We start from the raw sequence: 25,767 nt of genomic DNA, 5'->3' as shown, positions 1-25,767 counted from the left end.
CAACTCTCATAGTGGGTCCTTGAGTTAGCTTTCTGTGTCCTGTGAGGTAAGGACTGATCATTGGGGTGGTTTCCTTTGTTTGGCATGTCTGTGGTCGTTTGCTCCAGGATCATCTATAGATATTCTTCTGTCACTGGGCTACTTTGAAGCTTATGCTAAAATCAGCTCCCCATACTTGGGCTCTTCTTTTTCATTGGTGTATGTTTTCATCCATGCTAGACATGCCAGCCTGAGTACCTCAGCTTTGTACATGCTACTTAGGTGCTCCCACTTCATTCTGCTCCAAAATGGTCTCATCCAGGCTTTTCTTCCATTTCCATCAACAGTTCAGAATCAGCTTGTCTTTTTGTTTTTAATGATTTATTTAACTTTATGTGCATTGGTATAAAGGTGTCAAATCCCCTGGAACTGGAGTTACCGATAGTTATGAACTGCCATGTGGGTGCTGGGAATTGAACCTGGGTCTTTCAGTTGAGCAGCCAGTGTTCTCAACTGCTGAGCCATCTCTCCAGCCTCCTCAGCTTGTCTTTTAAAAAGCAAACAAAGAACCTGAAAGCTAGCTGGGCTTTTAATTTGGATTACATTAAGTCTTTGGGTCAGTTTTGGAGCTTAACAATAATTGGGAGCTTAACAATGTTAAGTCTCTGGTCTATGGACAGAGTATATGTATACCTATATTTTTAGGTTTTAATTTCTTTCAACATTTTCTTAGGTAGAAGCTTGATTAAAATGGCTATTTAGTATAATGTCTTCCTTATTAGTACATTACACAGATTCTGATATGTTGTTTTTGCATTTTTGTTTAGTTCAATATACTTTAAAAATACTTTCTAATTTCTCTTAAAATATTTTAAGCTTCATGGGCTGGTGGTGCGGTGCTTACCTATCACATCAGCATTGGGAAGACTGAGGCAAGAAGATTATGAAATCCAAGCTAACCTGAGCCATAGTGTAGTGAGAGTCTGTTTCAGAAATAAAACCAAAAAGATTATAGCCATGCATTATTTAAAATGGTGAGTTCAGTTTCTGGTTATTAATGATTTTCTAAAATGCTTTTTGTTACTGGTTCTTACTTTTAATTCCATCATAGTATGAGAACATATTTTGTATTGCATGAATTCTGTTGAATTCACTGAGATTTGTTCTTTATCAGTGCTCCATGTGTGCCCTGAAGCCCCAGGATGCTCAGGGTATGCTGGTCAGGAGTGCTAACTGTGTCCTTGCTGGCTTTCTGCCTGTTTTTTTTGTCACTCTCTGAAGAGAGAAATTAGTCTCTGAAAACAATTTATTTGTCTATCTTTCATATTGTTCTTATTTTTTGAGACCAAGTCTCAGCTAGGATGGCTTTTGATTGCTTACACAGCTCGGGGGTGACCTTGAACTCCTAATGTTTCTGCCTTACTTCCCCCAAGAGCTGGGATGACAGGTTTATCTCCTATGCCACGCTTGTCTAGGTTTTCTTTATATTCTGTCAGTTCTCAGTAAATTCTAGGGTCTGCTACTAGGAGATAAACATTCAAGAGTGTGTTCTCTGGTGACTCATTTGGTGTCACAGCATGACTGTTCTTGGTGATGTTCTTGGCTCTGAGGTCTACTTTGGTTAATGTCTGTGCAGCTCTTGGGCTTTCTTTTGACTAAAGAGAGCAGTGCACATTGTTTTCGGTCTTTTGCTTTTAATCTGTTTGTATCTTTAAGGCACATTTCTGAGGTTGGGGCTACAGTGCAGTGGTTGATGCATATTTAGTTTACATTTACCTGCAGCACCACCAGAAAGAAGCAGCAAAGCGTGCTGCTCTTAGATAGTTCATAATTAGTACTCTTCTGTCTGCCCTGCCTGGCCTGGAATGCTCTACATAGACCAGGCTAGCCTCAGTTTCAGAAACCTGCCTGCCTCTTCCTCCTGATGCTGGGTTTAAAGGTGTAAGCCTCCACACTGAAAGGGATTTCTTTTTAATCTTCGGTTCTGTGAGCTTGATGTTTGTAGGGAATACTTATAATTCCATTTGATAGCTTTTGTTGGCTTATTAGTTATGATGTAGTTAATAGTGTTTTAGTTGCAGTGGGGCTAAGTATCTTTTATCTCTGTAGCATACCTTTCTACTTAAATTCCACACCTCATGCACAGTAAAAGGACTGATGGAAATTCAGAACCTCCTCTCTGGGCATGATGGCTTTGCACTTGCACTCACTCACTTTCCCTCCGTCCCCCCCCCCCCCCCGCCAGACAGGGTTTCTCTGTATCGCTCTGGCTTGGAACTTGCTCTGTAGACCAGGTTGGGCTCGAACTCACAAAGATCCACTCCCGAGTGCTGGGATTAAAGGTGCACACCACTGTGGCCCAGCATATTTTACTTTTATGTAGGTTTACTTGAAAATATTTCTGGTGGTTTTTGTTTAAACAGGCAAGTGTCATTTTAAAGAGTTTTAAAAAGTAAGAGAGTTAAGGTGGCTTAGGGTACAGCTCAGTGCTTGCCTGGCACTCTCAAGATCCTTGCCTTGATCCTAGCACAGAAGGGAGTATGTGTGGGCCATCATTAGCCTTATTTTTCACATATATGTAATGTACTGTGCTTTCTCTCTTCTCTAAATTTTTTTTTAATTTCATTCTGGTCTCAGTAGTTTCATTATAATATACCTTTGGGAAGATTTCTGTTTGCTTTTTTGGTGTGTGTGTATTCTGGGTCTTTTTATAGTTCTTACAATGTTTGGAGAGTTTCAAACTTGATGACAGCAGGTATTTTTTCTGACTCCCTGCCCTCTTCTCTTGTGTCCCATTTGCCCATGCATTCAGATACTTAACGTTCTCCAAAGCTCATGACTATCCCTGTATTGGTTCCTTTCAGGATTTTTGTATGTGTTTTGGTTTTGGTAGTTTCTGTTGCTGTACTGTTTAGCTTGCCTTTTTTTTCTTATGCACTGTCTAGTCTTCTGGCCGCTCACTGGTGTTTAGCCTTGATATTACAGTTCTCCTGTCTCCATGTGCAGTGGTTAGTCAGTGCTGATAGGACAGTTCGTTTTCAGAGTTCTAGTGCTGCTGCTAGGGCATTTCTCGGAAAATACCCAACTTGGGCTGAATTCTTTCTGAATAAAGCTCTTCACACTTGTGAAGGTAGGCTTCTCTACTCTAAGGTATTGGAAAGCCTTACTTTGCTTCCTCTGCAATCCTCACCTACTTCTGCTCAAAATCTTTGCACTAGAACTCCCGTCGGTGTGATAGAACAGCTGGAGCTAACAACTTATTGTAAGGACGTGTTTTGGTTCCAGTTTTGATGGATTCAGTCCACTCTTGCTTTGTCCCATTGCTGTGGGCCTGTGTGGTAGAGGAGTTGTGTTAGGTTCATGGGAAGAGGGAAACAGAAGCCAAAGAGAAAGGGGCTGGGGCCCCAGTGCCCACTGCTGTCCTCCACTCTCCCCATCCTAAGGTTTACTCTTCCCTGTAGCACACAGGCTGGAGAACAATCCACTTTACATGCGGGCTTTCAGGAAGCTTTTAGGTCCAAGCCTAACAACTTAAATTCCTTCAGGAAGTTGAAATTGATAAATCATTTCAGTTTTTACTTAGTTGCATTTGCAAATGAACAAAGTGTTGAGCCTTTGTAAACAGGCAGGAATACCAAGACCGTTTATGTGTCTAGTTTTTGTTTTTGTTTTTGTTTTCTTTAAAGAAAGACTGTAAATCTTGGAGAGTGGACCATTTTCTTTTTTATTTGCTGTTTTCAGGTTGTTTCTCCTTTGTGAAGCTTTTGCCCTGCCATTTTTCATGTATAACTTTTTCTTTTTCACAGAAAAGCTGCAGTTCTGACAATGGAGGACTAGCATGCACATGGTAGCATAAACACAGTAGAGGACTAGCATGCACATGGTAGCAAAAGGCTATGAGAATGAGTGGATAATCTTTAAACTATTCTTCTTTGTCTAGTGTTGAATAGTGACTGGAAATGTCATGTTTATTGGAGATAATTTATAAGGATTTAAAAATATTTTCTTAGGTAAAACTGATACAAGTAACCCTGGACCGGAAATTAATAAGATCCGAACACCAGAGAAAAAGCCTACAGAGCTCAAACAGGTACGCTGCTCACATCAGCTAAGTGTGGTTCTGGTGGGGAAGGGCTCATTGGCCCAAAGCAGCTCTGCTTCCCATGGCTCTGTTATGCTTTCTGTTTTAGGATAATTTAGTAGGGCATGTCACCTTTCTCCTGTCCTGTTGTCTTTCACTGAGTTATTTTCTTTGCATGTAAATATGTCTTCAGATTTTCTCTTTAAAAAATTTAAATATTTATTTTATTTTATGCGTATAAGTGTTTTGCCTACATATATGTATATGTCTACGTGTGTGCCCTTGGAGTTTGGATGAGGTCAGAGAGCTCCTGGGACTGGAGTTAGAGATGGCTGTGAGCCACTGTGTGGGTGCTAGGAACTGAGTTTGGGTCTCTGCAGGAATAGCAAGAGCTCCTAACTGCTGAGCTGTCTCTTCAGCACCGTCCTCACATTTTCTTAATTCAACAATAGACTTGAATTGATAGACTCCTCATGATAGTGTATGAAGATAGAGCTACATATGTCTCGTTGGCAGTGACTTTAGCCTCCGTAGGACTGTGACAGTGATTCCCTCAGTGCCTGACCGTGTCCACCACACCCCCTGTGCAGATCCTTAACTTTGTGTCTGCCCACTTGTTTACTCTTCCTGCTTCTGTGCTGGCACAAATTAGAGAAGACCACGTTATTGGTTGATGTAGCGTGGCTGGAAGCTGTGTGTTTTCATTTCAGCGAGACTCGGCCCCTCCTTTCTTGTGGAGTGCTCAGCTTTGTCCTGGCTCCTCAGTGGCTCTTCTCAAGCCTGTTACCTCATGGTGTGGAGATGACTGCTCTAGATGCACCACCACCACCACCAAGGTTGTGCCCTGCTAATTGATGGCAACAGATAACTTGCTTTTCCTGTATCCTTGAGCCTTTCTTATCAGCAGCCTTAGATGAAGTCCTCTTGAGTTTACTGTCTCCTGTCCTCGTCCAGTCACCTCTCTGACTCCGAGTTATCAGCCTACTCCGCTGTGCCGACTCTTCCGACTGCTCACATGCTAACCTTGTGTGCGAACACTGGCTGGCGGACTTTCTAAAGACGCTTTCTCCTGGGATGTAGCGCAGGGGTAGTGTGTATCCAGCTCACACGAGACCCGAGGTTCAGTGCTCAGCGCCACACAACCACACCAGAAGAATGAGGAAAGAAAGGTGCATTTGACCTTCACCTCCTGGTGCCGCACCCTAACCCACACAGTCCAAGAGCTCCGCGCACTGTCTCAACCACAGCTCATGTTTCTGTGGTGTTTGCCATTTGGTTGTCTTCTATTATTTTCGTTAACACAACATTTCTTTTCCTACAACTCCTTCTGGATTTTTTTTTTTTTTTTAAAATACATTCACTTCTCATGACCCTTGCCCTCAAGTTGTGACTTCCCAGAGTTCTGTGTGGTCCAGGTTCTCTTTGAGTCTAAGGTTGGTGGCTATAAACTAGTCTGAGTGTGTCTTTAAGTGCCCACATCATAAGAAAGACTTCCAATTTGGATCTCCAACCTCTGCCTAAGCAGCTGTTGTCTACCTCCTCACAAGTGTCCCAGGAGCATCTCTGGCTGGCAGAGGCCAGAGATTGAGGGCGTGTCATAGGAGGAGCCGTGCTGTAAGTGAGGCAGCCAGGAGACTTCCTGATTGAGTCAGGGGGTGTTGCTGAGAAAGTAACCCTGATAACGGGTCTGAAGCAGCCTGCGCCTACCACTGTCACTCAGCTCCTTCCTGTCATACTGCCTCTTAATACTGAGGCACTGAATTAAACAGAGCTCAGAGTTCCTTTCACATGTTTCCTGGGCTCCGTAGCAAAGCATCAGGATATAGAGAAACAGAAACATGGCTTCCAGGTAGCCGTGTTTTCTAACAGAAGATTTATAGCAAATTTAAAAGCAGTGACATGACTGGCACTGGCTATCTTGATTCTAATTTTGATAGCACCTGGAACTAAGCTGCCTCCCATTGTGTATGCCACTGGGGCTTCCACTGAAGGGTCCTGAAGTGCCATTTATTCTCCTCCATGCCCTTCTGAAACACACACCACATTCACTTTCTCCGCAGCTCCTTCTCACTTCAGGGTCGTAGAGTATTGTGGTCATGAGCTTCCTGACTGTGTCAGAGTCACGAGTGATGGAGAAATTAAAACAGCAGCTGAGCCACAAACAACCATGGCATGTAACCATAGCCTTGTGTGTGTGCTCAGAGTGTGCACATCAGCAGTGTCTTTTGGAGAGAGTTGTGTCCCTAGCTAACGTAACTTCACCATCTTCAAGAATATGAGTTGTATGAGGAAATGTTTGTTTATGAGGAACCTCGGTTAGGTTCTGAGATGTGGACAGAGGCACAGCAGCCGCTTAGGAAGACCAGGACTCTTGGTTTTCGGCATCACTTACACACCTAGCAATCCCAGGGACCCAGAGGGCCAAGTGGTGAGAGATGTGCAGCTCTCGATGTATGGTTGGCATTCAGTTGGTTGCAAAGGCCTGGTCAGTATTCCTAGTGCAAATCAGGAACCAAGCTCCTCGGTCTGTTGTCTTGGGGAGTGATCGGCACCCTGTGTAGTGTATAGACTTTGACTAAGCAAGCACCCTGCAATTCTCACTGACCTTTTCAGCACTGAAACTTGCAAGGTAACACAGAACAGTTTGTGGAGTGGTTTAACAGCTGGGAAAGAGAAGGTGTCACTTTACAACATTACATATTGTTTTTGTTTTCACATTGTCAACACTTACAACAAACCTACATTTCAAGACTAGCATGCTTTTTAATTTCAAACCCTTTTCCCGGTGGTTCTCCAAAGCTCAATGGCATCAAACTTGATGTTTGCGCTCAGTATTGAGTCAGCCAGGGTCTGTGTGATTGATGTCAAGAAGGGGAAAGAAGAAATGTAAAGAAGATGTAACGAAGAGATGTAAAGAAGAAAGTTCTATCTCTATGAACAGAAAATAAGTATCCCACATCTGCTGTGCTGTTTTCCCTTCTGTTTGTTAGAATGCTCTTCTCTCCCTGGAGCCTGCTTTTCTGAAGCCTTCTTTACTTTTCTTAGCCCTACTATTTCATGCGACCCCTCTTTCCAGTGTCTCGTGTGTTTACACAGAGCCTCCGCTGGGCTCTAGACCAGTGATTGGCAGGCTGTTTTTGCAAAAGGCTAGACAATAAATCTTAGGCTTCATGTTCACACAGTGTGTGTTGCAGCTGTTCAGCCCTGCCACTGCATTGCGAAAGGAGTCATGGATAACATGTAAATGATTGACCTTCTATGTTCTGAGAAGACCCGATTTACACAGGTTCAGGGCACTGGGGCTAGAGTGGCTGGGCCGAGGGTAGCTTCTGCTCTAAGCTCTTGAGGGTATCTTTTTAATCTTCAGACTCAGACACAGTGCACTTAGTATTCTCTCCACGAGTGTTAAGAGAAAGAATGTCAAACTATGTAATGACATAAGTCAGCAACCATACCCGTGACATGGCATCTGTCTATTTTTTTGGAAGTTGCCAGAGACACAGTTTTTATTAATGTTGATTTGTTTGGAGAGGTAGATTGGATATATAAAAACAATAAAATCAGAGGGAAAGAGCACATTTTGTTGATTTATATCGGAAGGAAATTAATGGTTCTCTTTCTAAGTAAGAAAGTGTGAAATTGAAAATAGTATAGTAGGAATTAGAGTGGCCATTCTAATAAAATGGCAGCGGCTTTCCTTCAGACTCAAATTTAATATGCTGTTTCCTCTGTCATCTTTTTTAATTTATAAGAATATTCTCTTATTTGATTGTCAAAGGTGATTGATTCTGCACGTCAGGACTCCCACTGCTACTGATAAGAGCATATTATAGCCTTTAAGTGGGGTATGGTTGGGAAAGGATGAAAAGTCACCCAACTCAGTTTTTTGCAGTTAAAAATGTTTCTTGTTTTTTTCTTTTTTTTACTTTTTTCCCTCTAGGTTGATTTGGAATCAAATGCACAGAACAGAAGTCCTGAATCCCGTCCCAGCGTTGTTTATTCCAATACCAAATTTCCTCGAAAAGATAATCTCAACCCAAGACACATAAATCTTCCTCTTCCTGCACCACACACACAGTATGCAATCCCTAGCCGCCATTTTCATCCGCTTCCTCAGCTACCCAGGCCACCATTTCCTATTCCCCAGCAGCATACTTTGTTAAATCAGCAACAGAATAATTTGCCTGACCAACCAAATCAGGTGGCAGCCCAGCCAAATCAGGTGGCACCCCAGCCAAATCAGGTGGCACCCCAGCCAAATCAGGTGGTCCAGCAACAAAGCCAGGCACCTCCACAGGCCCCGCAGCCACCTCCTCAACTCTCTCCTGCATTTCAGGCGGGGCCCACCAATGCATTTTTCAATAATGCAGTTGCTCACCGACCACAGTCTCCTCCTGCTGCAGAGGCTGTGGTTCCCGAGCAGCAGCCATCTCCCGTGCTTCCTGATGGTCACAGTCCACTGAGAGCCATCACACAGTCTGGTCCCATCCTAGCGTCACCTCTGAACAACTTTGTTGATGAGAACTCCCCAGGATTGCCTACAGGAGAAGCTTTGGGTAAGCTTGCCTATCATAATGTCACATGCGAAAAGAGTCCCCAGGTTATTTGCTGAACATGGTGTGTCCTGTATAGTATTAACTCTAGACCAAGATTGATTCATGTCCAAATAATTCCAGAAAACCCAACCAATTAGTATTATAAAATTTGGCTTCAAGTATTATATGTACATATGTGTATACTAAGTATCCAGGTGACATTATTTGTACCATCATGAAGGAGAGAAAGTCAACACCATTGCTCTGGGCTCTGGCAAATTTAGGATATTACTTTTACCCAATGGAATTATAGCTATTTCTTTGCCTTTGTGGAGAAAATCTGGGTGTAAAGGTTTTTGTACAAAATTTACATGGAGTCCCAAATGGACTAAACCAGCTTTTCCCACCTGCTTCTTTCTGCAGATCGAGTACATGGAAGTGTAGCTCTGGAGACACTGAGGCAGCAGCAGGCGCGGCTACAGCAGTGGAGTGAGCACCATGCCTATCTCAGCCAGGGCAGCATCCCGTATCCACACCATCCCCATCCTCACCTCCCGCATCTTCCCCAGCCACCCATTGGCCTCCACCAGCCACCAGTGAGGGCAGAGTGGAAACTGGCCAGCAGAGTTGACGATGAAATGGAGACAACGTTCTCGAGGTACTCCAGCAGCCAGGGCCAGCCCTGAACAGGACCCGAGTTTTCTGCCCTTTAGTTTTAAATTGGAACATGGTCTCAAATAAATCCACTGTTGGCCTTGTTGGTGGATACTACTAAGTTCTCTCAGTTGACTCCACAATATGGAGAATCAGACATCACTCTTGTACAAATCTGGGCCTAGTGATCTATGACTTTACTTTTAGCTCTTTGACTTATGGTCTGTTATCAAAAGAAACAAACCATTCCTGGGACTGTGTGTCTTGTTTGTTTGCCTACTTAGTAAATAAAAGAATAATGAGGACAGAAGTAAATTTGTGGCTAAAACTTAAAGATTGTGAGTTTATTATTAACTTTTTATCTAGTAGGGTAGATATCTGACTTCCTGGAGCTTCGGCACTCTGAGGAGTTTTGTGGTCAGCATCATATGGCTGCTGTGTGCTGCCTTCTCATCCTCTCTGGAAAACCCTGTTACTGTGGCCCTTAAAGCTTCTTTCTTCTTATATTTTTTTTTTTAGCATTTATTTCTATTTTTAAAATATACGACTTTTTTTTAATTAATTGATTTTTTTTTGTTTCATGTATATGAGTATTTTGCCTGTATGTATAGTGTGTGTACCGTGTGCATGCCTGGTGCCTGAGGAAGCCAGAGAGGGCCTTGAATCCTCTAGAACTGGAGGTACAGGTGATTATGAGCCACCATAGGGGTGCTGAGACATGAATCTGGGTCCTCTATAAGAACACAAGTGTTCTTAACTGGTGGGCTGTCTCTTCAACCTCTTAGTTATTTATTTTTATTTCTGGATGTATGGGTTTGTATGTGTGTGTACAGGTGTGTGTGTATGGGTGCGTACAGGTGTATGTACTGTGTGTTTGGGTATATTTGTGTTTGTATGAATATGGGGACCAGAGGGCAGCCTATGGGGAGTTGGTTCTTCTATCATGTGTCTTCCAGGGATTAGCTTGGATTGTCAGATTTGGTGGTCAGCATCTATACCTGCTGAGCTATCTCCCTGGCCTGTGGTGGCCTTCTATCACTTCCAGTTTTCATGTTGAGGCAAGGATGAACCCTTTCATGCAAAGCTAAAAAATAGGGAATTGACATCTTTATTGAACATCTCCAGTTCAGTATCTGCTGAGTATCAATACTTACTTTGGGATTAATGGCATCTCTAGTTAGATATTGTGATTTAGTATGAAATCACACATAGCTGACTCTGCTCTTCTTAATGTAATGGCATTTCTCCCTCATATTTTCTTGTTTTCGTGTAGGTTTCAGGACTTACTCAGAGAGCTGTCTCATCGTGATCAAGGTGACACTCGAGAGCTAGCTGAAATGCCACCACCTCAATCAAGACTTTTGCAATACAGACAAGTTCAGACTAGAAGCCCACCAGCAGTCCCGTCTCCCCCTTCCAGCACAGACCGCAGTAGCCACTTTTCTAACTGTAATGACAACAGCAGAGACATTGAAGTAGCCAACAGCCCAGCATTCCCACAGCGCCTCACACCTCAGCTCTTCGGCTCCCCCTTTTCGCTGCCATCTGAACACCTTGCTCCATCTCCCCTGAAATACCTGGCTCCTGAAGGAGCATGGAATTTTGCTAACTTGCAACAGAATCATTTAATAGGGCCGGGCTTTCCCTATGGCCTACCTCCATTGCCTCCTAGGCCTCCACAGAACCCTTTTATACACATACAGAACCATCAACATGCTATTGGTCAAGAGCCATTTCACCCACTGTCATCTCGCACAGTATCTTCTTCTTCGCTCCCCAGCCTAGAAGAGGTAAATGCCTTTCAGTGGTCTTCTGTTTGGGATCAACTGGCAGTGAACAAACACTGCTGCTGTCTGCCTGTTTGATAAAAGGAGATCTTATCAGATATGATATCTTTAAACAATAACCTTTTCTTGGAAAAAAAATTAACATTGATCTTTTTGTGCTGGTTCATATTTTGTGTGGTACTGTTGAACATGAAGCCTCTTGAAAGTAGTTTAAATTGCTTTTCCGCACGTCTGACCTCTGAGAACACTAATATCTGCATTGTGTTCGCCTTTCTACTCTGGGGACATGGACCTTAGTGGCTTATCTTTTCATTAGGTTTATTTTGGTGACTAATACTTGCTAAAGGTGCTGGTTTTTCTAGTGAGTGGTCATTTCCAAGCACCAGTTCTCCCTCCTGCCATCCTGAGGTTTTAGTGGGATGTTATTCATGAAGCAGTGGGTACCCAGTCAGAGCAGTTTCCAAACATCACAGCATCTTGCCAGTTAGCCTAAGCCTGGCTGCTGAGTAAGCATCTGGAGATAAACTCGGCTTTCACGGCAGGACTCTTGCATCGAGGTCAGCAGCAGTCGATGGCATGAAGCCTATAGTGATTCCAGGGAAAAAGACTTTCAAAACGGGGTCGGAGAGATGGCTCAGCAGCTAAGAATTCTAGGTTCTTCTCTTCCAGAGGACCCTGGATCAGTTCCCAACACCCACATGGTGACTCAATTGTAACTCCAGTTCCAGGGAATCCGATGCTTCTTTTGGATTCTGTGGCCACATATAGGCAAAACGTGTACACACAAAAACAAAAGCATAACAGATTTCCAAAATTGTGTAATGTGTAGCTTGTCATTGTCTAGCTGTTTCCAGTGAGCTCACAGTGACTAAGGGAAAACTATAAAAGGAGTGACTGTTAGTTATCATATCTTTTTAAAACAGGATAAATGGAGTTTTGTTTGTTTGAGAAAAGGTCTTAGTATGTAGCTCAGGCTGGTCTTGTCCTCTTATGCACTTAGATTACAGGCATGTACCGCCGTCCCTGGTGTGCAGTTGTGAAACACGATTAAACATCTTGCTTTGAGACGGTCTCACTGCGACCCCAAGCCATCCTTGAGCCAATATCATCCTACTTTGTGTCTGGGATTGTAGGCGTGAAGTACCACACCTAGATAACACAGATCTTTGGATGTAGTCTTCCCGAGTTGTGAGACCTCAAAGCAAATTATAGTTGTGTGAGTATGAGGCCTATTCTGCTTCCCCTGGCACGTGGGCAGGGCTTATTTCCAGGGCTGCCGCAGAGCTGAAGAACACCTTTGCAAGACCACAGAACTAATCATTTTATAAAATTCTGAGGCTTTCTTGACTGGATGTTCTCGTAGAAACTGCTAGTTTTTAGTTTCCTAGCCCAAAGAGTTGTTTGATGCGTCTGACAGTGTTGCTGTCACCTTTATGGAGAGAAGACTGTGCTCCTGGGACTGTTGGTGGGGACTGCCCTCTTCTCACAAGGCTTCACTGTTCATACTTTATGGAGAGAAGACTTTGGCGTCCAGGGTGTGCTCCTGGGACTGTTGGTGGGGACTGCTCCTCTTCTCACAAGGCTTCACTGTTTATACTTTGATAAGTAACACTTCCTACTGAATCACCTACTTGAATCACTGATCTTTTTAAGTGGTCCTTGATTTTGGAATTTAAGTTCTTTGTACACTGTCGCTTTCAGTGTTTGGTATTTTTGTGTCACTGCAAGTGTTATAAATACGTGCCTTCAGTTGTCAGTGAGTTCTTTTGCTTTGCAAAAACACTTGGTCATCTTGCTTCTGACACTAGGTTCGTGAGTGATGACTAACTTGCAGCAATTGAAGAAATTCTTTGACAAGGAAAATATTATTTTTTACCACATTGTAGATTTTGACATTTTCAACGCATTAGGGTAAGTTCTGCGCGTTCAGAATTATTTTGCATGAATCATCTTACACAGTGAATGGCATATGTTCTCACTGTTTATTTCCAACCTTTTAAAATAATTTCTTTAACAATACAAAGAAAGTTACTTTCTTCCCCACTGTGGATTCTTTTATTGCCAGAAACGTGGCAGAGTCATCTGATGGGATGAAAACACTCATGGGTTAGTCTAACAGTTACTTTGAATGGAGAGAATTTTTCCCTTCATATTTTGTTTGACCAGGTTTTTGGTTTTATAGTTACCTTTTGAGACAAGATTTTGCAATGTAGTTCAAGCTGGCCTTAAACTGTGGTCATCCTGGTGCCTCAGCCTCCTTAGTGCTGAAATTACAAGCATGTACTACAAATACTCAGCTATAATTTTTATTTTCTTTGGAAAAATGAAATGCATGGTCAATATAAAACATACAGAAGCCAGAAAAATCACCTAATTTCACTAAATAAAAATAGCTACCATAGCATTTTATTTAGCTTTTCCTGGTGGTCTTAGATTAGAATATGTGGTGGGTTAACCTAGGGGAATTGAGTGACTGTCATGGAAACTGGAAACTGCTGTGCCCCCCATCGTGTTGTGCCTTCCACTGCCCCATCAGTCGCCTTTCCCCAAGGTCAGGGCACTCGGAATGGGACCCTGGTCTTACAGCCCTTTGCAGTTCTGAGAGTAATTTTCATTGCATAACTAAGACTGAATTTCACTGGTTTTCCTTCTTTACTCCAAATTCAGTGGAAGCCGTGGGTGGCCTTTGGCTCTGTAGATGAGGCTGGGCCACAAAAGGGGCTGTCTTTTCCAGGAGCAGGGCCTGACCATTCTTAGCTGGCAATAGATGAATGAATTCCTCCTATTTGACTTTAAATAATACTAGTGCATGTTTGAGATCATGGTTTAATTTCCCTCCAGATATTTAGCTAGGTGTCTTCATACTGTCACTAGCTTGTGGTATTATCACTAACTAGAAGTAGCTTCCCTGTTACATGACAGATTCTTTATATAGCATTGTATTCTGCTCCAGTGTCAGCTGGCAACAGAATGCAATCAACAGAAATCCATTCTTAGCTTTGGGGCCTCTGAGGACTCTATTTCTGGTGATTTTGGCTCGATTAAGAGTTTTTCAAGACTGAGAGATGACTCAGTAATTAAGAGCACTTACTGTTCTTGCAAAGGACCAGGGTTTGGTTCCCAGCACCCACACTGCTGTTCACAACTGCCTATATCTCCAGCTCCTAGGGATCTGAAATTCTCCTCTGGCCTCTGCAGGCTCATGTATGCTCATGGTTCACATTTATTCATGTAGACTTGCACACATACACAAAACTTAAAAAAAATTTGAAGGCTGAATTAGTGTCAAAATACTCATTTTGTATGGTAACTGTATGACCTCAAATCTGAGAAAGAAGCCATTCTTCAGCGTATTCTGTGTTGAAATCACTTTCTGATCTTTGTGCTCATTTTCTTCAGCTTCTCTGTTCTGTTCCAGATGATGCTCTTAACTTAAATGAGGCTCAGTGTTATAACCTAACATGCAATCTTAAGGGGTTGTGTGAAGCCCACGTGCTGTCTTGTTTGTCGTGTTTCTTTAGGAAGGAGGTCATTCTGTGGTTTCCCTACTAGTAGAAGTTTAGAATAGCTTTGTCATCTCTTTCTCTTCCTTACATACCTTTAAAACTCTTTTAGATTTCTATTTGAATTATACTAAGTGTAGAGCTTAAATTAGAAGGGATTTTATCCCTGGAGATTTTTCCAGTTTTCTCTTAGGAAATGGTATTCTCTCCCTCTCTCTACTCACTCCCCTAAGATTTTGTGTGTTTCTCTTTAAAAATTCTGTAGTGTCTTCATTTTTGGTTCCCGTGGGATAAGGTTGTTCTGTTTTATGCTCTGTTCAGTGTTGTGAATGCAAGCTTCTTGCATCAACCCTTTCAGGCATTCCATCTTAAAAGATAGCTCCTCATTCTCCTTAAGTGGCTGTAGATTTGTCAAGATAAAAACTTCCATTTAGCACGGAGTTTGTGGTGCTAAGGCTGGCACAAGGCACAGCTCCCATCTCAGATGTGCTTTACTCGGAAACAGTCCGATTAAAGAAAGAAATGGAGAAAATGAAAGATTCTTTTCAAATTGTCACTGTTCCAATCAGAATTGGTTTCTAAAATTGCACATTTTTTGTCTGCACTGATGATGTTATCATAAAAGCCTCATTAGAGATTGGGTCCCAGCTCTGGGTGTGACTGGTGGTTGAGCTCTTGCTTAGCATGCAGAAGACTAAAAGCCGGGTTTGCTGGTTGGGGGAGTGAGGCAGTGGCGAAGAGGGCAATGCTTCTGGGCTGCTCATTCCGATCAGTTCAGTCAGTCAGCGTTAGGGATGACTTCTGCCTCTGCAGTGGCCCTGCCTTGGAATATTTCTTGTCCTAGCTTTTGAACAATTTCCTTATTTTCATTTTTCTCTCTACCACCTGTATTTTTGGCATTATTTAGTTTGGATTTCACTGCGTTCTCCAGCCATCCTTGTTCCTTAGAGCCAAATATTATAATGGAGGACTCTCATATTGACAAAGCGTTGGTAGGTTTTGCCTCTTCTCATTGATAGCTTGTGATTTGTGTTGTGTAACCAACTGGAAATATCGCTGTCTTCTTGGCTTAGTAAATGATGTGTATAGCAAACCTCCTAATCTAAGTATTAGTGATCAACGATTGATAAGATAGACCTCCATTCACTGCCTGAGCATCAAAGCTAATCACTGAGAGGAGATGTTGGGCTTTAATTAAAGCTTCTGGCACTGTAGGTAATGTGACTTGGAATTCCCACTAGAGCACTTAGCTTCTCCTTGGTGATTAGCTTTGGTAGCATAATTATAAGTATAGGACTTTAATTAATATGCTAACCTTTCCCCCAGTTATTTATTTATACACATCCATATTTAAGGATTTGCTAACTTAAACATTACAGATATGTCTTAGAGTAGCAAGCAAATTAAGAATTTTATTTAAATTGACAATTATATTAATAGCAATTTTTACACAAACTTAGTAATCATTTTTTAACTTCAAGTCCGTATATTAAATTGTACTTGAAATGTTAGCATTACATTCTGATATTTAGAAAGAAATACTAGCAGCAAAAATTAAAAATAATGATCATATGTTTACTGATATAATGATGTTATAGTTCAACATAGAACTTTTTTTTGAGACAGGGTTTCTCTGTGTAGCTTTGAAGCTGGTCCTGGAACTGGCTCTGTAGACCAGGCTGGCCTGCCTCTGCCTCCTGAGTGCTGGGTTTAAAGGCAACATGGAACATTTTAAAAAGGATTTATTGATTTTTGTTTTATGTTTGTGAGTGGTTGCCTGTGTGTATGTATGTGCATTGCACCATGTTTATGCTAGGTGCCTAAGGAATCCAGAAGAAAGTGCTGGTTCTCTGGAACTGGAGTTGTAGATGCTTGTGAGCCACCATGTGGATGCTGGGAATTAAACCATGGTCCTCTGGAAGAGCAACAAGTACTCTTAACCAGTGAACCATCTCTCTATCCCCAAAAGTCATTTATTTTAACTCCTTCTTTATTATCATCATTACTGAGTTACTGGGAATTGAATCTAGATTCTCATGCATGCATACTAGACAAAACACTGTCCCTCTGAGCTATATCCCCAGCCCTGTTTGTTTTCATTTTAAGAGAGGGTCTTATTAAGTTATACAGGCTGGCGTTGAACTTGCTGTCTATAGCCAGGTAGGGCTTGAACTTTCCATCCTCCTGCCTTAGCCTCTTGAAGAACTGGGATTACAGGCCTGTGCCAACAGGCCTACTTTCTTTAATCTTTTAAAAAAAAATCACATGTAAGTTATTTATTTGTGTATGGGGAGGCCTGGAGGACAGCCTGCTGGAGTCATCCTCTGTGGGTTCTGTTATCAAACTCAGGTTATCAGGCTTGGCAGCAAGCACCTTTACTTTCTGAGCCATATCACCAGCTCCTGGAAACTTAATTGTGTGTGTGTGTGTGTGTGTGTGTGTGTGTGTGTGTGTGTGTGTGTGTGTGTGTGTGTGGTTTGTTTATTTATTTTTATTGCATTATAAATAATACCATTCAAAATTTCCACTTCCTCCCCTCCCATTTCCCTCCCGCTTCCCTACTCACCCTTCTCCCCTCTCCCTCCAGTCCTAAGAGAGGGCAGGGTACCCTGCCCTGTGGGAAGTTCAAGGCCCTCCCTCCTCCTTCCAGGCTTAGGAAGGTATGCATCCAAATAGACTAGGACCCCGAAAAGACAGTACACGCAGTAGAGACAAATCCCAGTGCCATTTTCATTGGCTTCTCTGCCATCCCCAATTGTCAGCCACATTCACAGGGTCCAGTTTGATCCCATGCTCATTCAGTCCCACTGGCAACTTATTTTTAAAGGCACCTGAGGCACCAAGCTGCTTACAAGCTCCTGTTAATGAAGTTGAGATGCATGCCTGACAGGAACATGGAGGAAACAAGGAACGGAACGACTACAGCAAATGTTCTTGGGGCAAAGAGTTACATTTTCAGTCATCTAAAAATTTCCCCTTTTGTGGGGAGGGGAGGAGCAATCCTCCCATTCTGGAAATCCATTTCATTCTAGCTGCTAAGTCTTTGACTATTCAGATGGCCCCAAATCTCAGAAATTCACAATAAACGACGAATTTCTCTGTGCTAAGGAGTGAGCGAGCCTTCTCTAATACTCTTTTTATAAAGCTGGCATCTTAATTGTGGTCATTTTGATCCTTCAGAGAGAAAGCACATCGTTCTAAGTTGAAGGGTAAACCCCTCTATGAACTGTATCCTATTCAGTCTGGCTTTGCTTGTAAGAGACATCCTGATGCCCGACCATCCACTTTGAAGAAGAGTAAGCAGTCAGGTGAAGTTGAGGCAGCCCAGAATGCCACCATGGTGCAGACTTCTCTTAGCTGGAGCGTTGTCTTGGTTTGATGTTTCCTCTACGATCTGCTCTTTGGGGGAGGAAAGCACGGCTGGCCAATTCACGAGCGACCTCTCCTGAGAGGTGCTTTCCTGAGGGGCGGCCCTAAGCTGACGAACACTCTGTCAGAGAGTCACGACCATTCCAGTGTCTGTCTGTCTGCTTTTCTTTTTTTTTACTTTTTTTTTTGGGGGGGGGGGGGGTTCTGAGACAGGGTTTTTCTGGTGTAGTCCCGGCTGTTCAGGGACTCACTCTGTAGACCAGGTTGGCTTCGAACTCACAGAGACCACCTGCCTCTGCCTCCTGCTTGCTGGGATTAAAGGCGTGTGCCACCACCACCACTGAGCCATTGCATTTCTTATAAGAAGACACAATATAAACATAGTATGGCTTTTGCCTTTATTATTACTGAATTTTATGAAATTAATATGACACTAGAGTTGCTTTTACAATTCTCTAATAAATTTTTTTAAATGATACTGTACAAACAGTGAAGAAGGCCATAGCAGTCCCGGTGACTGATAGTGGTGGCTTATGCTGTGGCGTGTATTGGGAAGGACGGATACAGGATCTACTTGTCGGTGAAGTCTGAGGACTATCTGGTGGCTTAGCTGTGGGTCAGACCAAACCAGGATTAGAGTGGGTGCCCGGAGCCCAGCTCAGCATATTTCTGCTGCCTCACAGCCACTTCAGGGCAGGCACTGCCTTCCTACAGGTCATGGGAATGTACCTCCCAGATCACAGAAAGTCCCTGGACAGTTTTATGCCCTCAGCCATGTGACATCATCTCATCCTTTGGTAATCTTCAGCCAGCTCTTCCTTGTCTTTCCTTCTGAAGAAGGAAGATGCTGGGTGTCCAGGTTCTTTGGTTCTCACTCTTTCTTGGTCATATTTTAGTATTCTTACGAGGTTTCCTGTGTTGGCAAATTACTCCTTTTTTTTAAGCCTATTTGTATCATTGCTTTTTACATTGAAATTTTTCGACTAGAGAGGCTCAGTGACACAAAGCTTGCCCATCACTAAGGGAAAAAAAATCAAGCAATTATTCTGGATTACCTTTGTTTTTGTTCTACAATTATAATCCCATGTCCATGAAAACCATTAGCGTTTGTTATTTTGTTTTGCTTTATATCTACAATAAAACAAAGGCAATAATTGAAAAGAACTTCTAGGTTTTCACTTGCCTCAGCATTGCCTGTCACAGTGCCAATTCTTTCTTCCTGATTTTTCTCTTTTGATGTCTTTGTACCAAACTGCAGGCACATGGCTTTAAGCATACAATGCTAACCTTATGGGAATTAAAGCCGTTAGTAGGACATGAGAGTGTTTCATAGTTGAAAGTTTCTTCAAGTAGTGGGAAAATGAAAAGATACGTTTAAATAAATAATCAAATATGATGTTATAAGAGTTTTCATGACACAGGAAAATATCTCTGACTCTTAAAAAGATTTTTTTTATTTTATGTGTATTAGTGTTTTGCTTGCACATATATAAGTGTGCATGCCTGGTTCCCACAGAGGCCAGAGGAGGCTGCCAGAGCCCTTGCAGCTGGGTTATGGATGATTATTAGCTACCATGTGGGTGTCAGTCTTTTGCAGAAGCATTAAGTGCTCTTAACCCCCGAGTCATTTCCTCAGCCTCTATCTGTGACATGCGAACAAGAAATTATCAAGCAGAATGTAATACAGTTTTGTTTTCAGTGAATACGTATATTCATATGCATGTGGAAGGAGATGCAGGCAGTGTTTAGTTTCCCCAATTTGGTGATGGTAACTTAGCTGCTGAGATGAGGGTCAGGTATCAGTCTGACCTGTCAAGTGTAGTTCCCAACTTTCCTGACCTAGCAGATGCTGATGGCTGTTTCTTTTAGTCTTTTGTTTTATTAAGATGACAAATAGCATTTTAAAAAATTTTTAAATTTCTTTTGTATTTATTTTTCTTATATGAAGGAGGAGTTTCATCATTGAATATTAGATACTAAAATATAGTCTATATGGAAAAGGCAACTAAATAATTTATGTCCTTTATTCAATTTTTAGGGTAATAAATCAGTGTATTATCAGGATTCAAGGATGGTGTTGAGGCTTTCTCTTCCTGTTTTCACTTTGAATATCATTCTGAATCAAGCATCGTTATGTATTTGAGTTGTCAGGACATTGTAGCTACACTTTTTGATATCTCATTCTGTATCTGGATGCTGATCTTTTAAGAATCCCGTTCTGGTTGCTGTTTCCCAGACGTCTGTATAATGCAGATCAGTGGCTATTGTGTGGTGGTAAGAACGTGGTGCGCCTGAATTCGTGTATTGCTGTCACAGCAGCATCAGAGGGGATGCATAATGCTTACAGTAGAAAGAAAGAAGAACTCCTAAAGGAAGAGCAAGATAAATTCCAGGAAATGAGAATGATGAAGACAGATTTCAGGACGGCTAATAACCACAGAAAACAATAGAGAAGAAAGAGTGCACGAGACTCGCAGTTGGCTCTTTTGTAAAGGGAAAGATAGCATAGCGAGACCAGGAAGAATCTAACTTTCTTCCACATAACCCCCTCTTTCTCTCTCACCCTGCATGCTAAACCTGCATACCTCGTGTGTGCCCCTGGGTAGTGTGGAAACTCTTGCTTTGTATTTTGAAAATCTGTGAGTTGAAGACCCTGAGGTCTGGGAACTCCTGAGGCTACTGAGGGTCACAGTGGGAAGCTGTGCCTCATCTCCCAAATGCTGGTACCCTTAAGTCTTATCTGGAATCCCTCGGAAGCATTGTTGATTCCCTTGAAATGATGATGTTCCAGTACTCACACTCACACCCTGGTGTCCGCCCTAGTGCAGACAGGTTGAGAGGTAGGGTAAGAGACATCGGAGGGATTACAGAAAATGGACTTTTTAGCCTTCCGCAACCCTTAAGATCGAGGATCAAAGTCTCAGGGAATATTGAAGTAGGATAGAAAGACAGGAAAAATTATGAGGCCATGAAGGGAAAGAGTCCTTCATGCCAACTGCCAATATCGTGGACTCCCTAGGCTAAAGGCTACTGTAGGTGTCCTGCTCTAGGAGCAGGCACAAAGCCCAAACTGTTTCCTCCCAATTGGAAAACAAGCTGAGACCCACACCTTCAGCCAAATTTATTCTTCTGAGTGCCTCCCTCTTAATCCTCATACTTCAGTCTGTGTTAGAATATTTTTAGCTCCCCCACCCCCAAAAAATGATTGACAAGAGGAAAAAAGAGAAGACACTGGCTACTGATACCAGGAACAAAAGGAACTATGTCACTATCATGTAGGTGTCTTTGCAAGAAAGTAGGAAGGTTGCACACAGTTTTCTCTTGTGGTGAGATGGGCCACATCCCTGAAGTCCACACACTTTCAAAAACCTGGCAGCAATGCAGAAATGTCATAGGCATGAACATCTAGCTGTTAAAGACCAGAATTTATGGGTAAAACACTTCAAGAGAGAGCTCTTTTGGACAAGAATTGTTTCACTATTGAATTTCTCCAAATATGTAAAGAAGAAAATTTACCAATTATAATCATTGCCAGAGAATGGAAGGGAAAATTTGTCAGTTTATTGCATAAAGCCACCATTACTGTTTCCAAAGCAAGACAGAAACAGTACAAAGATGAAAACTATAGGCTTATTTCTATGGTAAGAATGTAGCTATCCTCAACAGAACAGCAAATTGAATTCAGCCAGGCACGAAGAAGAGAACAATACACCATGACCCCGTGCAGCTTATCTGGCTGGTACAGTATTTGAAAGTAAATCAGTGTGTAACCTACCATGTTAACAGTCTGGGAAAAAGATCACATGATCATCTCAATAGATATCTCCCCTTCTGAAAACAAAAGCAACCCATCATCCTCCTTACCCCCAACCCACACACAGTCACACAAAGTAGAAAGAAACTTGCACCTGCTGCAAGGTGTCTGTACACGTCCCGTCCCGCAGCCACCAGTGTGGTTAATGGGAAGACTCTGCATTAGAGAGAGGTTAGGAGATTAAGTCACAGTGGTACACACCTCAGTCCCAGCTGCTGGCCTGCTGAGGGTCGCTTGAGCCTAGGTGGTCAAGACAAGCCTGGGCTACGTGGAGAGACTTGTCTCCAAAAGAAAGATGGGAAAGCAAAGGGGGGTGTGGAGATTGATGAGCAATGAAAAGAACAAAAGAGGGAAGGGAAGAAAGAAAAGAGAAAAGAAAAAAGGTAGCAGGGTAGAGTGCTTGTTGGAGGTTGCAGTCAGTGAGTTAAACAAGGAAATAAAAGTTAAGAATTGAGATGGAAAGAATGAAATGGTCCTAACCTTATTTGGTGTATAAGCGTTTTCATTTGCTGTCTGTGCCTTCGCCCATAGCCACCTAACCTTTGAGGAACAAGTCTGATGAAGATAGCCTTCCACACGTTCACCTTCATGTATGCGACAGCTGAACCTATAGACCTTGTTTATTTTTTCTTTCATTGTATTTATGTAATTTTCTGATAGATTCCTGTGTCTCCCCCATGGTCTATACTGTTGGTCTAGGTGCCTGTTAAAGACAGGGCTTATATCTACAAGAGCTAGTTCCAGGACAGGCTCCAAAGCCACAGAGAAACCCTGTCTCGAAAAACCAAACCAAAAAAAAAAAAAAAAAGAAAAAGACAGGGCTTATGAAGTGACTGGCTGAAGTCCATATGACCGTGCGCAGTGTTCTGTGTCACTGGGCTCTTACAGTCTGCTCCTTTTGAGCCCCCGGCCGACATTAGTGCATTAGCATTCACATATAAAGGCTGGAGAGTGTGATCCGTGCAGACAGCAGCAGGGCGAAATTCCCAGGATGACAATTAAGAGACACTCCATCTTCATTTCAAGAGCTAATTGTCTTCGTTACAAAAATGACTGCACAAACCATTTGATCAGTCACTCAAGAGTTGTCTGGCCTAGAGAATGAGCACTTCCGAGGGGTTGGCTTTCCTGCTAAGCACCTTTTAAGGACTGTAAAACAGTTGGCTCTTTGCAGGCACCAGGAGCCACCCTAAACACCCTCTTCTAGCTTATTAGTACTTTCTACAGTCCCAAGAGAAAGTGGGTGCTGGAGGTGATCCGTTATGTAGATGAATTTCCTAGGAGGGTTGACCAGTTGCCCAAGGTGACACTTGTAGGTCTAAGGCAAGACCTGAAATCTAGTTCTGCTGGCCAAGCTCTAGACGGGTTGTTCTGTACTGTCTGTCATTGCAGCTGATACCCAGTACCTACCACAGTCAGGCCAGAAGGAACTGGAGAGCCCCAACTGTCACTGCGTCTTGAAAGGGTGGGCAAATAGCCCTTTGTCAGGAAGCCAAGAAAGTCTGGCTTGCATACTTTTAGGGAACTTAGAGAGGAGGAGATACATAAGTTAATTGGGTGTTAAACCTGTGAAAAGATTATTGTGGACAAAGTAATGAGTGTTCCCTATCAGCTGATTAACTGGGAGACAGACGGTAAAGTCAGTAAGGAGTACTTATGCTAGAGGAGACGGATCTTGCTGGCAGGGCTGAGCAGAGCAACTGAGCAGAAGCTGGGACGCCCAGAGGCTCTGGCCCAGCTCCATGGGTCGACCAACTTGGGACTCCTATTCATACCCAAGCTCTGCTGTTCTCTGGAATAGCTATTCCAGAGAATGGCTTTATATGTGGCTTTATAACTAAAGACAGCTGGGCACAGGACCACATAGGGAGGGACCATCCAAAGATGAGTTTCAGGCCCAGGTCTCCTGACATCATGTTGGAGTACCTGCTGCATTTTAAACAGGAGAAGCTGAAGAGGAGAGGGCCTTATACCGCGGAAGAGAATTTCCTTGAGAATCTGTCCCTGCTCTGTGAGGATCCGAAAGTGATACGGGAGTGGGAGGAGGCGGTCAGACTCACCACGCATCCTTTTCTTTGTATAGTATGAGCCCAGAGGACCTGGTCGGCCCTTGTACCAAAGAAGAATTTCATCTAGCTCAGCCCAGCCTTGTGCAGAAGAGGCAAGTGCTTCCCAAGGCAGTCTGGCTCAGGGCAAAGAGCTGCAGGACCACAGCCGCCCGCCTGCTTTCAGCTTCCCAGCCCCTGAGTCCTGGGCCAACACCACCTCGTCTACCCCCTACCAGAACATTCCGTGCAATGGACCCAGCAGGACTGCTCAGCCCAGAGAGTTGATAGGTAAGAGGAATGGGTGAGTTTCTAGAAAGCCTATTTTGATTCCTCAGTGCCTCAATATTTATGGGCCTCTTTCCTGTCAGTCCTGCCCATGTGAATCGCTCAAAAGCCACTGTGTGCTTGCAAGGGTGCATGGGTGCGCTCTCTCTCTCTCTCCTTCTCTCCCTCTCTCTCCCTCTCTCTCTCTCTCTCTCTCTCTCTCCCTCTCTCTCCCTCTCTCTCTCTCTCTCTCTCTCTCTCTCTCTCTCTCTCTCTCTCTCTCTCTCTCTCTAACACACACACACACACACACACACACACACACAGTGTTATGTAAGTTGTAGAAGATTGGAAACAAAGCTATGTGTTGATGGACTGTACCACTGCTTGGGAAGACAGGTGGAAATGTGATGTTTCCATGTCCCCCCTCTCATTCCATGTCAGTTAGAATGTAAGAGCTAGGTAGATTGGTGCACACCTGCACCCCAGCACCAGCAGGCCGAGGAGGAAGAGCAAGAGTTCAAAGGCAGCCTAAGCTACATACTGAGATCTCGTTTGGAAAACTAAAACATTTCAGTGTAAACGTGTGTTACAAGAAATGGGAGTGTCTGTAGCGGGTAGACCCGGTATCCCTGCTGCTACAAGCGTGTTCCGGTTCACAGTGGCCCAACTTCCCAGGCAGATAAGTGTTTATCTGTCAGCACACCTTCCGGCCTCTGTTGACATTGGTTTCTGTGTGTTAGCTCCTCCAGTGGGCATGGGTGCTCTCTCGGTGATTCTTAAGGAGAGGGGCTTAAAGTTATGTGTGCTTGAACTAAACTGCCCTTGCTTTCTCGGAGACCGAGGACCCTTGCACAGGCTGCGCTCCTGCACCCCTGGTTAAATCCTGTTATTGTTCTCTGTTTCTAGCACCACCCAAGACTGTCAAACCCGTTGAAGATCAGCTGAAGCCCGACAGCGCAGAGGTGTCCAGTTCCTTCAACTACACGGTGCTGCAGCACCTCGGCCAGTTCCCACCCCTCATGCCCAACAAACAGATCGCAGAGTCGGCCAACAGCAGCAGTCAGCAGAGCCCAGCAGGGAGCAAGCCCGCCATGTCCTATGCCAGTGCTTTGCGGGCCCCACCCAAGCCCAGGCCACCGCCTGAGCAGGCCAAGAAGGGCAGCGACCCGCTGTCCCTGTTCCAGGAGCTCAGCCTGGGCAGCAGCCCAGGCAGCAACGGCTTCTACTCCTACTTCAAGTGACCGCGCTCTCAGAGTGTTCAGTTCCTATTTGTTAGTAGAGTTGAGGTGGCAGGCTCCTCTGTGCGCAGCTCTCTGCCTAACGTTGACCGTGCTCTCACTCAGACCCTTGCTGCTAGACCCGCGCCTAAGTTTAAAAGTATATCCCATTATTTTGCATTTTTGATGTGAGTCAGAACTTTGACAGCTTTTATGTAGAATAAAAATATTTTTAAATTTGTGTATTGTTACATATGTTTGCATCAAGCTAGCAGCTAAGAGGTTAATTGTGCAACTATAAAAAAAAAGAAAAAGAAAAAAGTTTGTCTAAAATGTATTTAAAAAGAAAAAAAAATGTTAAGTAGCATTTACATTTATTCGATAATATTACCATACGCTGGGTTTCTGTACCAGAAATGGCCAGTTGATGTACAAATGGATGTTATTTTTGCTTAAATTCATTTAAAGTTTTTTTTTAAATAAAGGGGCAGCATCTTCTAAATACTTTATCAG

General features: G+C 43.2%; 1 protein-coding gene across 7 annotated transcripts in view; it reads left to right on the top strand.

The window, feature by feature from the left end:
• Positions 1–25,495, top strand: part of Helz (helicase with zinc finger) — a 142,560-nt gene extending 117,065 nt beyond the window's left edge. For 5 of the 7 annotated variants that reach the window (XM_038326182.1, XM_038326181.1, XM_038326178.1 and 2 more), the window contains 7 exons: positions 3,990–4,069; positions 4,771–4,896; positions 8,001–8,616; positions 9,019–9,253; positions 10,523–11,039; positions 23,806–24,058; positions 24,944–25,495. In XM_038326182.1, coding sequence (XP_038182110.1) covers positions 3,990–4,069; positions 4,771–4,896; positions 8,001–8,616; positions 9,019–9,253; positions 10,523–11,039; positions 23,806–24,058; positions 24,944–25,278 — 2,162 coding nt within the window. In that variant the 3' untranslated portion in view covers positions 25,279–25,495. The remainder of the gene's footprint in view (positions 1–3,989; positions 4,070–4,770; positions 4,897–8,000; positions 8,617–9,018; positions 9,254–10,522; positions 11,040–23,805; positions 24,059–24,943) is intronic. The other 2 variants (XM_038326185.1, XM_038326184.1) reach the window with 1 other exon arrangement.
• Positions 25,496–25,767: the final 272 nt, after the last annotated feature.

The sequence above is a fragment of the Arvicola amphibius genome, chromosome 4, assembly GCF_903992535.2.
Source record: "Arvicola amphibius chromosome 4, mArvAmp1.2, whole genome shotgun sequence".
Classification (NCBI taxonomy): Eukaryota; Metazoa; Chordata; class Mammalia; order Rodentia; family Cricetidae; genus Arvicola; species Arvicola amphibius.
This window is presented reverse-complemented; position numbering and strand designations above follow the sequence as displayed.